Raw genomic sequence first — 14,689 nt, 5'->3', positions numbered from 1 at the left:
ATTTTCAAGGTGCATATATCTGTAGTATGTACTTCCACTAATCCTAGAAAAATTTGGAGTTTGGGGCTTTGGATGACATAAAGTACATGTCAGGGTACCTCTAAACTCGAAGACCAGGAGGCCATTCCTAAGGTCACTTCGTGCAGAAGAACCCAATTGTGGATTTCAATAAGGTACATGCCCACCAGTGATACAGTCTTTCCTCCCACTCATACCCTGGGAAGTAACCATCATCAGAGGCAGGTAAGAGGCAGACTTGTGTCAGGAGCCTTTCAGCTCCTCCCCGCTACACAAGGTTGTCTTGAGTTACCATCCAGAACCTCAGAGGGACACGATTTGAAAACTTATATGCCTGTATAATTGACTAGATATTACATAAATACGTGTAAAATAGGGGCACCTGGGTGGCTCAGTCGCTTGAGCATTCGAGTTCGAGCCCCGTGTCGGGCTCTGTGCTGACAGCTCAGAGCCTGGAGCCTGCTTGGGATTCTATGTCTCCCTCTCTCTCTGCCCCTCCCCTGCTCATGCTCTGTCTCTGTGTCAAAAATAAATAAAACATTAAAAAATAAAACAAAATAAAAATATGTAAAAAAAAAATATATATATATAGTCCAGCTCAGGGTGAGTCTACTAGGTTAACGATTCTCATCCAAGCAGAAGGGCTTACGTAGCTCTGAAAAAAGGATAAGAAGGCCCACTATTGGTGAATTTCATACTTATTTATCCCAGACATAGACATTAACTATTTGGCCATACTTTATGTGCATGCACACATATTTCATTCTTTGAGTAATTCAAGAGGAAAAAATACATTTCTAATACCATAGCATACAACCTAACAGCTGTATTAATATTATTATATAATATTATATAATTTATTATTTCTAATTATCTGAATGAGGAAGCAGCTGGCTTGGATATCAACAGCTCATCTCTACCTTTTCACATTTTTCAGTACTCAGATGTAAGCCTTTGATGGTATACTGCCTTAAGTCTTCATAAGCCCATCCATTTCTTTTTTTTTCTTTTTTTTTTTTTAATTTTTTTTTAACATTTATTTATTTTTTGAGAGACAGAGATGGAACATGAGCAGGGGAGGTACAGAGAGAGGGGGAGACACAGAATTGGAAGTAGGCTTCAGGCTCTGAGCTGTCAGCACAGAACCCGACATGGGGCTCGAACTCACGAAGCGTGAGGTCATGACCTGAGGCGAAGCCGGTCGCTTAACCGACTGAGCCACCCAGGCGCCCCTAGCCCATCCATTTCTTATCAGGTTCATAGAATCATCTTGCCTCTTCCCATTAATATTGGATTTACCCATTTGTTTTTATTTTAACATACACAGCAGTACCTGACACATAATAGGCACTTAGTAATATTTGTTGAATGAGCAGACTGGTATGTTGTCACTACTTTAAAAATCCTCCCCTGTAAGAAACAACTTATTCCAGTACTAAAAAAGGAAAAACAGGCACACAGGCAGATGACAAAACATTGTTGCATTGTCAAATGATGTCTTATGTTAACAAGTAGATGGTTTTGAAGAGTAATCTGCTACTGTTCATTATATTTGCACCTGTACCTTCTCACCAGAGACAATTAGTTCCCCACAACTTTCACACAATTAATATAGTTCAAAATGTGAGGTGTAAAACCCATTAGCAACTATGAAAAGTGGTAAACAAGAATTTCAGTGCAGAAGAAGGATTTTATACTTTGCTTTTAATCACCAGTAAACAGACCCACATAACTGCACAGGCTTTCCCTCTCTGTGCTTGAGATAAGTTTTGGAATTGTTGCAAATTAGCAAATACATTACCTGCATAGGTGAACCAGTGGACCCCATTCTGTAGTAAGCAACAAATTAAAAATTCAATTATTGCACAATCTGGAACCTTGTGAAATATATACTTACACATAGGTAAACCTAGTAGAAAGATTTTTCTAACTTTTAGGGAATTGCCTCGCCAAAGTCCCCAGTAAATTTGTTATATGCCGCTGCTGAGATAAGACCTTCTCAGCTCCTTTCCCACAAGGCAGTGCCTTCTGTACTCCTAAGTGAGGATTCTGTTTTCTCACGTGGCACACGATGATGCAAACGTGCTCAACCGCAGCCCAGAATGGTGTTTAATGGAGTCATTAGTGAGCGAATGATCCACTCATGTGACAGCTATGCATAATGAGTCAGCAGTCTGAGGCCAGTTCCTGAGGGACAGATGTTGAGATCACAAAACCACCAGTGTTTAGAAATTTTCACTCTCCATTAACTGCCTGGGTCTTAGTCCTCAGTGCCGCTGTGTCGGATGGCCCATCCATTGAGGATGAAAGCACGTTAATGGAGGCTACTTGTGCAGGATTTCTTCTCAGCTACAGTAAAATGTTTCCATTTCCAGAACTAACAATCCAATACCTTTCAAATTCTTCCCAAGAGAAGGACAAAATCTTTTAAGAATGCTGATCGTACTGGCATTTGATTAGTCTTCATTTCTTGTGTGCTTACCTTAACAACAGTCAGGTGAAATGATGATATTTACCTAAGTGTAGGGAGACCAGGATTTCAGACTCTTGCCTGATCTCTGAATTCCCTGGGTTCCATGAAGTAAGAATTCTTTAAAGGTTAATTTTAATCTAAAGTCAGAGTCATCTGCTGGAGAAGCAGGGCACATACACTTCATTTTTCAGGGCAGATGTAGGGAGAATTATTCTGAGAAGTGAGCTGTAATTTGCCAGAACCCCGGTATGTTAGGGTTAGCAATCCAACTTGAAATATTCTGATAGAAATTTTATAGGTTTTTATTGTTGCAGACCAAAAATTTGCAGATTTTTATCAAAAATTCGGTCTGTTGGGGTGCCTGGGTGGCCCAGTGGGTTAAGCACTTGACTCTTGATTTCAGCTCAGGCCATGATCTCACACTTCTTGGGATTGAGCCCTGTGTAAGGGCTCTGCACTGGGATTCTCTCTCTCCCTCTCTCTACAGCCCTTCCCCACTTGCATGTGCGCATGCACATGCACACATCTCTCTCTCTCTTTCTATCTCTCTCTCTCAAATAAACTTAAAACAATGTGTTTTTTTTTTTTTTTAATTCAGTCTGTTAATGTAAATGAACTATCTACCAGTTTTAGGTTAGGTAATGTAAATGTCTATGCAGATAAATTCTGTTCTTATCTGTGATCTCTTGGTATGTTTGTGTTTGTCTTTGGAAGCTGTCTGGATTCCCTGATGAATAACTCTTTCCAGCTAACCTTCTATCTCTATGTGGCATACGTGGGTTATTCTCTTTGCAGAACATATATATATATATATATATATATATATATATATATATATATATATAATGTGAATTCTGAGGCTACCTGCCCAGTTCATGCAGACCACCTCTACCAATTGTGCAACTAGAGGAGATTCTGGAAGTTTTAATATTAGTGAAAGTTCAAGCTAATCAGATAAGTTTACAATAGCAAAATCTCATGTTATAAAAACCTAACAAACCTTATGCTATTTGGGTTTGCCCCTTGGGTAGTACATTTAATATACTTTTCTTCCTTTTTAATTTTTTGTTTCTCTTTCGCCTTCTCCTCCTCCCTCACTCCCTCCTTCTCTCACTGCTCTTGGCTAGATAAGATGTCAAAGAAAATAGCAATTTAAAGGTGTGTATAATAGGAGAATTTGATGGCTCCTAGGGTCCATGGCTTTACCTGCCTTTTGATAAAAAGGGTGTAAGGAACCTCCTTAGGCTCATCTCTTGATTTTAAGATGTACCCAAATCGATCCAGTCTAAAAGTTTAACATGTAGAAACTCTATAGTTTTATATCCAATAGCCTTCTGATGACATCTGATTACTTTTGAGTTAAAAAAAAAAATGTAATATATGGGGCTCCTGAGTGGCTCAGTCTCTTAAGCATCCAACTCTTGATTTCAGCTTGTCATGATCTCCCAGTGGTGGGATAGAGCTCTGCATTGGGCTCTGTGCTCTGGGCCCAGCACAAAGCCTGCTTGGGATTCTCTCTCTCCCCCTCTCTCTCTGCCCCTCCTCTGCTCATACTTTCTCTCTCTCTCTCAAAAGAAATAAACATTTAAACTTTTTAAAAAATTTTTTTAAGTTTTATTCATTTTTCAGAGACAGAGGGAGACAGAGCATGAGTCGGAGAAGGGCAGAGAGAGAGGGAGACAGAATCTAAAGCAGGCTCCAGGCTCTGAGCTGTCAGCATGCAGCCCAACCCATGAACTCTGAGATCATGACCTGAGTTAAGTCGAATGCTTAACCAACTGAACCACCCAGGTGCCCCTAAAAAATTGTTTGGGTGAAATATATGACAGAGGCACCTGGCTGGTCCAGTTGGTAGAACATGCGGCTCTTAATCTTGGTGTTGTAAGTTCGAGTCCCCAGTTGGGTATAGAGATTACTTAAAAATAAAATCATTTTTAAAAAGTGAAATGTGGGGGTGTCAGGGTGGCTCAGTTGGTTAAGCGTCCAACTTCAGCTCAGGTCATGATCTCATAGTCTGTGAGTTCAAGCCCCATGTCAGGCTCTGTGCTGACAGCTCAGAGCCTGGAGCCTGCTTTGGATTCTGTGCCTCCCTCTCTCTCTCTGCCCCTCCCATGCTCATGCTCTGTCTCTGTCTCAAAAATAAATAAAAACAATTTTTTTTAATTTTAAAAATAAATAAATGAATAATGAAATGTGTAACAAACATAAACATATCAAGTATATATTTAACAATTGGAACTGCTCAGAGGTCTGGGCACCTTGATCCCTACATGTTCTTTCCAGGGAAGAGGGAGGTGAGAAGCTTAAAGCCCATCTCCTGTATCCCTTTCGGATTCTACCCCAAAGAGGAACCTCAGTCTGGTATTTCACTTCCTCCTGCTGCACAGATACAAATTTGGAGACAGAAGGATATGAAAAGAGAGTAGCAGGGAGGGAGAGCCTGGGCAGGGCTCATTTGCATAAGCTCCTCACGCCAGGTCAGCTGTCCAGCTTCATGCGGAGCTGGGGGACCCTTTTTGTACCTGTGTCTGTAGGGGGCTTCCCAGCCATCTCAACTACCAGCGAGATTCTTGAAGCTCTTTCTCGTCTACTTTGTTTTTCTTTATTTTCTCCCCTTTCCTTTTCCTTCTCTTCAAGATGTTCTAAAAGTAAAAGAATCAACACTACTATAATAGAAATCTACCCTCTGTGTTTCTGTTCCAGTCTTCTCTGGGGAGCACAAGTTGGGGAATCTGTACGGCTTTCAGTCAGACAGACACATAATATTTCCCTGCGTTAGGTGAAATACATGTCTGGAAAGCTCCATATTCATATGTGTGTGGTTAATTTTAGACCAGTTGTCAACACACCCACTTACACATGCAGAAAAGAAAATTCACGGGCTCCAAAATTATGCTTCCTTTATTATTTATGCTGGTAGATAACCACTTGTAACTGGCAGAGCCACTGGGGGAGAATCATTCCTATGTATTCCAAAGCAGGACTAAGTTGATGTTTTGTTGTGTGTGGAAACTTTGAGACATGTTTTCAGAAGAAAAAAATAGCTTTCAAAAACTTACATCTTAGGAAACCATTCAACCAGCAGCTGTTAAGTTGGTCTAATGTTTATACTGACCTGAGTACTTTTACTCTATGCATTATGTTAGCTGTTCCAAGAAGCCTTGAACCATCAAGATAGGGTTAGTCTTTACAAGTCACATTTTCTGTGAAGTGGCTATTGGGGACAATCGGCTGTCAGATAAATGCTTCTAAAGGAAGAATTAGTGTTTAAATGAATGTGCCTTCACACACTGCAGAAGCCGAAGCTCCTGCTAATTTAAGAATGCAACTCTCTAGTATTCTCTAAAGAAAGAAAAAAAAAAAAGAGGCTTTCAGGTTTATTTTAAATACATCTTTTTTATATTTACTTAAAGGCGTCTTTCTCATGAGGAAACAGCGATAAAACTATGGAGAGTGAGTGCTGTTCCATTATACCTTTTATGGCCTATTAATTTGTTACCATCTATTCACCTTTGTTGATGAAATTTTAATTTTGCCCTTGCTTGAGCATATTGTAAGAATTGTATAAACTGCTACTCCCTGCACTGACAAAAACGGTCCTTTGAGGGGGAACAATTGGGAGCTCATTTTATTTCTAGAGCACATTTAAAATAACTTATGAATGAGAGTTGTCAGACACGAAATGCTGTATTAATTAAATCTTTTTCTAGTCTTTTTGCTTCTTCAGCTAAGCCAACCCTTTAGAAAAATACACGGCCACCTTCATTATAGAGAAGAAGACAAAAAGTACCCTTCACATTCCTCTGCCTGAATAAGAATAAGAACTCAATTCATCTATATAATAACCCCATTAGCTGCTTAACTCAACAGTGCACATGGGAAAATTTTCAAACCACAGTGTAAAAAGTGTTGATTGGGTGGATCGTTTTCAAGGTTTTGTTCTTCTGGTGTTCAAAATGATCATTTTAAGTAAATCCGATATGTCCTAACCAGTAGCTTTAAAGCATTTCTGACTTAATGACAAAAGTTTCGTGTCCACATCAACTAACGCATCTTTGTCTTTTAACATCCAGCAACAATACCATTCGAAGATAGATGAGTTGATTGACAACAGTGTAAAAGAAATCATTTCACTGCTAGTTTCAAAGGTAATGTATTATTTACTCACCTTTTTAAATCAAAGTCAAAGATATATTTTGCTGAGAGGTTGTAGAATTGTCTGTCTTTTGTTTCAAATACCTAAGTGAGAAATAGTAGTTTTAAAAATAGATGCAAGAACCGATCAGATTTTAAGAAGAGTTCTGAACCAAATAGGAACACTCTTTGTCAACAACTTTTAATGTTTTTGTTTGTTTGTTTACAATTCCTTTTGGCTTTTCTTGCAGTTGTTGTCCTTCTAAAAATAACCGTGTCTTCCAGTAAGACCTATTATTTCACATTCATGTTCTCTTACTATCTGTCTTATCTGTTTGGCTGATTTGAGTCGTCACCAGTCCTTGAATGTAGCCTGTTTGTTATGACGACAGTGCTGAGGCTCTAGGCTGGTCCCAGGCAGACAGAGAAAGCTGGCCTCCTGGACTCTGATGTTCTCCACTCCCGGGAAGGCTCCCACGATTTCCAGTGTGAGGCTCCAAACACCTTTGACAAAGGCTCTGGCCTTTAATTGTGTAAGTGGAGCTGAAGCATAAATGAGTATTCCATCAAATGATTAGATGAATTAAAACCCCACTGAGGTGTAACAGACTTCCACGAGTGACACTTGAGATCTGGGTCTGCAAGGGGAAGACATAAAAACCGGAACTCAAGAGGGTAAGGAGCCAGAATGGACATGGTCCAGGGGCACATTCACATGAGCAGATATAGCCTTTGCTCTTGTAAGGCTCGATCAAAGGACCTCAAATCAGACTTCATAGAACAATTGGGAGAACGTACAAAGAGCAAAGGAAAAAACACCCCTAACTTAATAAACCAAGAACATGTTACTTAGAAAATAGAGTGATGCCCAATAAGCATTAAAATTGTTAAACCTCATTAATAACTTAAAGAATGAAGAAAAACTCGGGTGCCTGGGTAGCTCAGTCAGTTAAGCATCCGACTCTTGACTTCGGCTCAGGTCATTATCTCACTATTTGTGAGTTCAAGCCCTGCATCAGGCTCTGCACTGACAGTGTAGAGTCTGCTTGGGACTCTCTCTCCTTCTCTCTCTGTTCCTCCCTCTCTTGCTCTCTGAATGAATGAATGAATGAATGAATGAATGAATGAATGAATGAAAATAAACCTAAAAGAATGAAGAAAAATATACTATTTTTTCTAACTCGTTTTTAAGCTAACACTTGGTTGTAGAAAAGGTGAGCTGGGACACTCATATTTCCTGTCTATGGGAGTATAAATTGTTACAACCTTTGTAGAGATAGTTTGGAACTGTATGGAGTACTTTAATACCCTTTCACCTAATAATTATTTTTGCACTTTTTTCTGTGAAGAGAGATGCACAAAATGTATATATACATTGATATGGTCACATTACATTTAATGAAAAATTGGAAACAACTTTAATCTCTAACAGTAAGGGAAGGTGAAGTAAATTATGGGACATCTGTATTAAGAAACTATGTTTTCAGAGACTATTAATGATAAAGGAAAGGTTTCATAATATAGTGTTAAGTGAAAATGAAAGCTTAGTATTTTAGAAATATAAAGTATGATACGAATTCTCATCACATAGAGAAAAGATGTTGACAAAATGTTGACAGAGCTTCTCTGAATGGTGAGATTATACTTGATATGGGGAGAGGAGTCTTCTTCGGGTTTTGTTTTTTTGTTTGTTTGTTTGTTTGTTTGTTTGTTTTTGTATTTTCCAAATTCTTTGGTAGCAAGTCTTAAGATGGAAAGTAGCCACAAAGATGACTTTAGAATAGCACCACCCCTCCAGTTTGTTCTTGGTCTCCTGACTTCTTCTACCGCAAGAATTATCTATACCTCCACATACAACACACACTCCCCAACAATAAGTAAGGGAAAAGGTTAACAGGGAAGCCATCCAGCAGGTGGTGGGAGAGGTGAACCCCTGGAGAACAAAGCTCCAGGGGAAGGACAGGGAGGTTTCCCTTCTCCCAGGAGCCTACGTGCTCCCCTCAGCCGCGTGCAGCCCTGCACGGACAGCCCACTGAAGTGAAACGTGCTTAAAGTTGCACCTTCGTTGTCTGTGACTCATCCGGGGAAATTTTACTCGGCTGGTATGGCCTCATCTTCACAGTTCTCCTGTGGAAGTTGTCTTTTGTGAGAAGGGGGCATAATGGAAGTCATTAAATTGCGTCGCACGCCTGAGTGGCTCAGTTGGTTGAGGATCTGACTCTTGATTTCCGTTCAGATCACAATCTCAAGGTTTAGTGAGTTCGAGCCCCACGTGGGCTCTGCGCTGACAGCGCAGAACCTGCTTGAGATTCTGCCCTCCCCCCCCCCCACAGACACACACACAATAAATAAATAAATAAATAAATAAATAAATAAATAAATAATTTTTTTAAAAAAACATAAATTGTGTGATAGCAAGCAGTCGGTAAAGGGTTAAATAGGCAGCAAGGAAAAGAGACTAGTTTGGGTTTTCCATTGGTGGGAAGTGGTGGGGGGCGGGTAGGAAAAGAGACTAGTTTTCTCTTGGGGGGGGCGGTAGGGGGCGGGTAGAGAAAGAAACTAGTCTATTGGTGGGGTCAGTGGTGGGGGAGGGTGACAGAGAAGGCAGGCAGGGCTCTGCATGCTTTTCTGGCAAAGTAAAAAACTGATTGTTTAATATCAGGTCTAGGTTAGTCTTTTTCTATGGATCATTTCTATGGATCATTTCTCCTATAATCTAACAGTACTTATTAATAATCTTCAATTCTTTGGTTGAGAATTATAAAATAAACTGGCTCGACAGATTGAACCAGCCGTCTTAAGCTCCCACAGGAGGTGACAATAAATGGTGGGTTTTTTCTTTCATTAAACAAACACAGATAATCTGCAATACAGTTCTTAAACGTTAGCGTGCCAAAAAAAATTACCTGAGATCTTGTTAAAATGTAGATTCCATGCCCTGCTTTCCAGCAATTCTGAGTCAGAAGAAGAGGAGCAGGAATGTATGTGTGCAACCAGTCACCATGGTAATTTTGATATAGAGGTTCAGTGAGCCAGACTTTGAGAACCACTGCTCTGATGAATTGCTATCCAGGCTATCCTGTGAAAGATCTTTAAGCTTCCGTATAGTGTTTAAAAACAAAACAGCTTCTAAGATGGTGTGTTCACATTTGTTTTCTCTGAAGAAATGATATTTTAAAAGGAGGTATTTATGGGGATGCCTGGGTGGCTCAGTCCCTTAACAAGTATCTGACTTCAGGGGCACCTGGGTGGCTCAGTCGGTTAAGCATCTGACTTTGGCTCAGGTTATGATCTCACAGCCTGTGAATTCGAGCCCCGTGTCGGGCTCTGTGCTGACAGCTTGGACCCTGGAGCCTGCTTCGGATTCTGTGTCTCCCTCTCTCTGACCCTCCCCCGTTCATGCTCTGTCTCTGTCTCAAAAATAAATAAACGTAAAAAAAAATTTTTTAAAACTGTATCTGACCTCAGCTCAGGTCATGGTTTGTGACCGTGGTTTTTTGTTTTTGTTTTTGTTTTTAATTTTTTTTAAGTTTATTTATTTTTGACAGAAACAGAGTGCGAGCATGAGCTGGGGAGGGGCAGAGAGAGAGGGAGACACAGAATCCGAAGCAGGCTCCAGGCTCTATGCTGTCAGCACAGAGCCCAATGCGGGGCTTGAACCCACGAACTGTGAGATCATGACCTGGGCCGAAGTCGGACGCTTGACCGACTGAGCCACCCGGGCGCCCCCCCCCCTTTTTTTTTATCACCAAGGAGTGTCTTTATTCAGCATGAGCATGGTTCGCGAGTTCAAGCCTCACATCAGGCTCCCTGCTGTCAGCACAGAGCCCGCTTTGGATCCTCTGTCCTCCTCTCTCCACTTCTCCTCCATTTACTCTCTCTCTCAAAAACAAGTAAACATTTAAAAAAGAGGCATTTATGAAATACCTACTGTGAAACATCTATGGGATGGGTAGTCTATTTCACAGATAGAAACATAATCCTCAAAGTAGTTTAGTGAATTGACCACACACATAATAAGTGAGAGTCCCGAATCAAACTTCTGAGCTTCAGATTCCTAATCCATTGTACCTACAGATTCCAGATCAGGAAATCAGTGAAAAGCAAAAATACCCTAAAACTTAAAATATGTTACTTCTAAATTAACTATCTTTACTTTACCCTGTCAAATTTCAAGAGTCATGTCCTAAACATTTTTACTTTATCCTAGCATGTTAATTAACTCAACATAAAGTAGATGAATAGAATAATGAATTCCTTGTGTGTATTCCAAATGTTTCTTCCCAAGTTTTAATTATTCTGTGCATATTGATAAATCTATTTGCTACATTTGGATAAATTAGAATCCTCCCTTCTTTTTACCTCCTCTCTTCAGTCACCTCCATATCCTTTTCTTATACTACACATCTTCACAAATGACTTGAGAATGAGCTAGGGCTCTCAGTCACGTGTAGCACTCAGCAGTACATGTCCCAATTGCATGCACATTTTACATACCTAGAAAAAAAAAACTTGGTGTTCCCTCTCTGTGTCTTTTCTCCACCTAGCACCTAAATGCTGGTATTATTGAGTTTCCATCTTTAGTCTTCTTTTGAACTCACTTCACAAATTTCTTTGACTTTAACACTTCTGACCTTATATACTAATGATTCCCAACTCTGTGCCCAAGAGGCAGAGTGGAATCGTAATGAAAAGCCCAACTTCAGACCTGAGGATCCTAATGTCTTCATCCAAGAACAGTGGGAAGCCACCAAAGGGTTGGGGAGGCAGCGAGTAGGGGTAAGGAATTAATCATATTTGCACTATAGGAAGATTCATTGAATTACCTGTAGCAAATAGGTTACAGAGAGCGTAGGATGGAGACTGTTATGTTTGATCTCTGGTGGACTAATTCGAAGACACTTGAGGAGTGCTGTAGGCTGAATGTTTGTGTCCCCCCACCCAAATTCATATGTTGAAACTTAATCTCTAAGATGATGGTATTAGGAGGTGGGGCCTTTGGGAGGTAATTAGGTCATGAAGATAGAGGTCTCATGAACCGGATTAGTGCCCTTATTTTAAAAAGAGAAAAAAGAAAAAAACAAAACACCCCACAGAGTTCCGTAGCCCCTTCTGCCACACAAAAACACAGCCAAAGACATCATCTTTGAACCAGGAAGTGGATTTTTAACAGACACCAAGTATACCTCCACCTTGTTTGTGGACATCTCAGTCTCCAGAACTGAGCAAAAATTGTTCATTGTTTATAAGTCACCCAGTCCAGAGCATTCTGTTATAGCAGACCCAGGGTTAGTATTGGGAAAAGGAAAACCAACCAACTCTAAGGATGGTTCCTAGGTTTAGGGCTTGAAGCACAGGATGGATGTTGAGGCATCGACTAATGCAGGGTGCCTGAAAGAGGAATGGATTTTGAGAGAAAGACCATGATGTCAGTATTGGACATGTTGAGACTGAGCTGCCTCTGAGAGATCTGAAGGACGAGAGATCAAGGAGACATTCACATAATAGTTGGGTCTGGAATTCAGAGAAGGCGTATGGAACCAAATGTGGTTATAAGATTTCAACCATTGGAAATGATTCTATGTCAGTGGCTACTATTCTTAGGCAGATTTTGCATAACTGGAGACCCTATGGAGAAATGAAAGTCAACCTTAAAGGGGGAAAAAATAAATAAAGATGCTTCTACCCAAAAAGGGACTTAGATTGTTTTTAGTGAGGGAAAAAAAAAAGTGACAGGAACATTGAATCTTGCCAAGGAAAGGAAACAAAAAATGTTGTGTTTATTGCCACCCTATATTAATTAAGTTGCCTTAATTGTGGGATAGTCAGAAGATCTGAACTCTGCTCCTGTTTCTTCATGTTACCATCTGGGTCTTCCTACACAACTTAATTTCCTCATCAAAAAAGCATGAGTATTAGATCAAAAAAATATATTATCTATAGCCTTTTGTCAGTCTAAATCAAAATCCTTATATAGAGTTCTTTATAGAAGCCTCTGGGGGCCCACATCTTTTCTCCCCAGGTGGTAGGGTCACGTAGGACACACAGTGCTACAGTTGGAACCCTGAGACCCTCTAGCCTGGGATTTTCAAACATTTTTATAATGTTTATAAGACACATTTAATGTTCTCAAGTGTATGTTGGGTAGCCCCCTAAAGTACAACACTGATCAGAGCAAAGGTGCTCTGATTGAAGAGGGAAGGAGGAGGCCTACAGCTCCACTTACGGGGCTCCATCTCCCAAGGCAAGCCTGATCACCAGGGCTTGCCCCAGAGTCCAGTCCCCTTGTTCACAGGTGAGGAAACAGAGGCCCAGGTTCACATGGTAGGTAGCTGTGGAGCCAGGACTTGATCCTCATGGTCCCTAGGCCCGTCACCTTTCCACAACACTGCACAGAATTCAGCAAGAGCAGAGAGGAAAAGAATGGGTGCTTCACCTCCCAGGCTTCTGGTGTGCCCTCTATGTCTGGGTTGTACCAACCAGCCTGTGTCCCTTCTTTGACAGGCATACATGCTGTGGGACCGGCATGGGCAGGTAGATGAGAATGGAATTTATTGTGTGTAATATGAGGATGCTGAAGAAAACCTGTGAGAGATGAGAGAAGGAAGTGCTTGGGGGAAATGGTTAACAGAGCAAAGAATGAGAAAATGACCACTCCCATAATGCACTCTGGTAACAGAGCTCAGTAAATTCTGGGTATGAAGTAAAAGAGCAGAGTAATCTATTCAACTTCCTAAATCCTCAATTATTGCAAAATGGGATTTGGGAAAGAAGATACACTGCCTCACTGAGTTCATATAGCTATAAATGTGTCAGTGTAAATATATACGTACACACCCTTGTTCTTTCTGACAACCTAGAATGTTTTCCCTGAATTTCTCTTAATAATAAGATGAGCAGAGGATACATCAAACCTGACTACCTAGATTCTGTAATTAAAGTATCTCACCAACTCAACCTAAGATTAATTTGATTAAATTTACTCATTCAGATCAAGGCTATATATTCAGAAGACACCTGTTCAAAAACAAGCATGTGCCTGAAAGGTTTCTTAGGAGCCATCAGGAGAGAGGAAATACAAAATGTGATGGGTCACTCCATTTGTGGGGCAAGGGTAAAGGAGAGAAGTGTGTGCTGAATGCGCCATTTTGGAAATTGTCTTAGATATTTTGTGGAATGAGGTATGTTACAAATAAATATTTGCCGTCAAATACTAGACCTCCTTGCTCAGGGATATCATGCTGTATCTTTCTATGTCATCCCAATTTTAGTATACATGCTGCCAAAGCGATCACTCGAATACTGTCCATCCTTGACACAGATGTGGAAAATCTGGAAAGACCCTTTGGAAGTCCACTGGAACAAATGTTCAGAGAAATGGATTCACAGTTGGAGAAAAGTGACTGAGGGAGGGACCATTGCATTGTATCATAACATTAACATTCTGATTCGGGGAAGAAACCAGTCCGTGGTATTCTGGTTCCCTGGGGATGTTTAACAAGACTAGCTAGTCCCGATCTTACCAAATAAACATAAAACATCTGCTAATAGATATCTCCAGCACCACTAACCCTCGCCCCCGTCCCCACCACCAAAAGAAAAGGAAAGAACTTAGTTTTTCACGATGAGTCTTACTTGGATGAATCTCTTCTCTGTGGAAGATGTTACAATTTGCAGGGCAGATGATGTGAATATCCCTTATTTATTTCACGAAATATAGCTGAAAAAACAAGAACTGTGTTTTGAACCCACCAATCTATAGCTGGAATCCTCCCAATAACTTTTTAGAATTCGTGGTCTACTTTCCGTGCACATGGGAAAATGAATCTTATACCCTGTTAAAATTCAACAGGAAATTGAAACCAACATGCCTTGTGGCACACTTCATGTTTCATTCTACTAGTTATTTCAAAGTGCTTTTCATCTTTAATTTCCTTGAGAGTGTGCTAGTGAGGCAAAGTTGGTAATTACCCAGACAGACTTTAGGTGTTAAATATTATTCAAACAAACCCAGTAAATGGCATCTACAATAAAGAGCAGGGAAACAAAGAGATTACAGTGTTT

At 40.3% G+C, this 14,689-nt stretch overlaps 1 protein-coding gene across 21 annotated transcripts in view; it reads left to right on the top strand.

The window, feature by feature from the left end:
* The window catches only part of CADPS2 (calcium dependent secretion activator 2), a 547,933-nt gene that overhangs the window by 490,759 nt on the left and 42,485 nt on the right, over positions 1 to 14,689 (top strand). For all 21 annotated transcript variants that reach the window (XM_045495470.1, XM_045495468.1, XM_045495459.1 and 18 more), the window contains one exon: positions 6,565 to 6,639. In XM_045495470.1, the coding sequence (XP_045351426.1) occupies positions 6,565 to 6,639 (75 nt within the window). The remainder of the gene's footprint in view (positions 1 to 6,564; positions 6,640 to 14,689) is intronic.

The sequence above is a fragment of the Leopardus geoffroyi genome, chromosome A2 (assembly GCF_018350155.1).
Source record: "Leopardus geoffroyi isolate Oge1 chromosome A2, O.geoffroyi_Oge1_pat1.0, whole genome shotgun sequence".
NCBI classification, from domain to species: Eukaryota; Metazoa; Chordata; class Mammalia; order Carnivora; family Felidae; genus Leopardus; species Leopardus geoffroyi.
The sequence above is the reverse complement of the archived record's forward strand: the minus strand, read 5'-3'. Positions and strand labels throughout refer to the sequence as shown.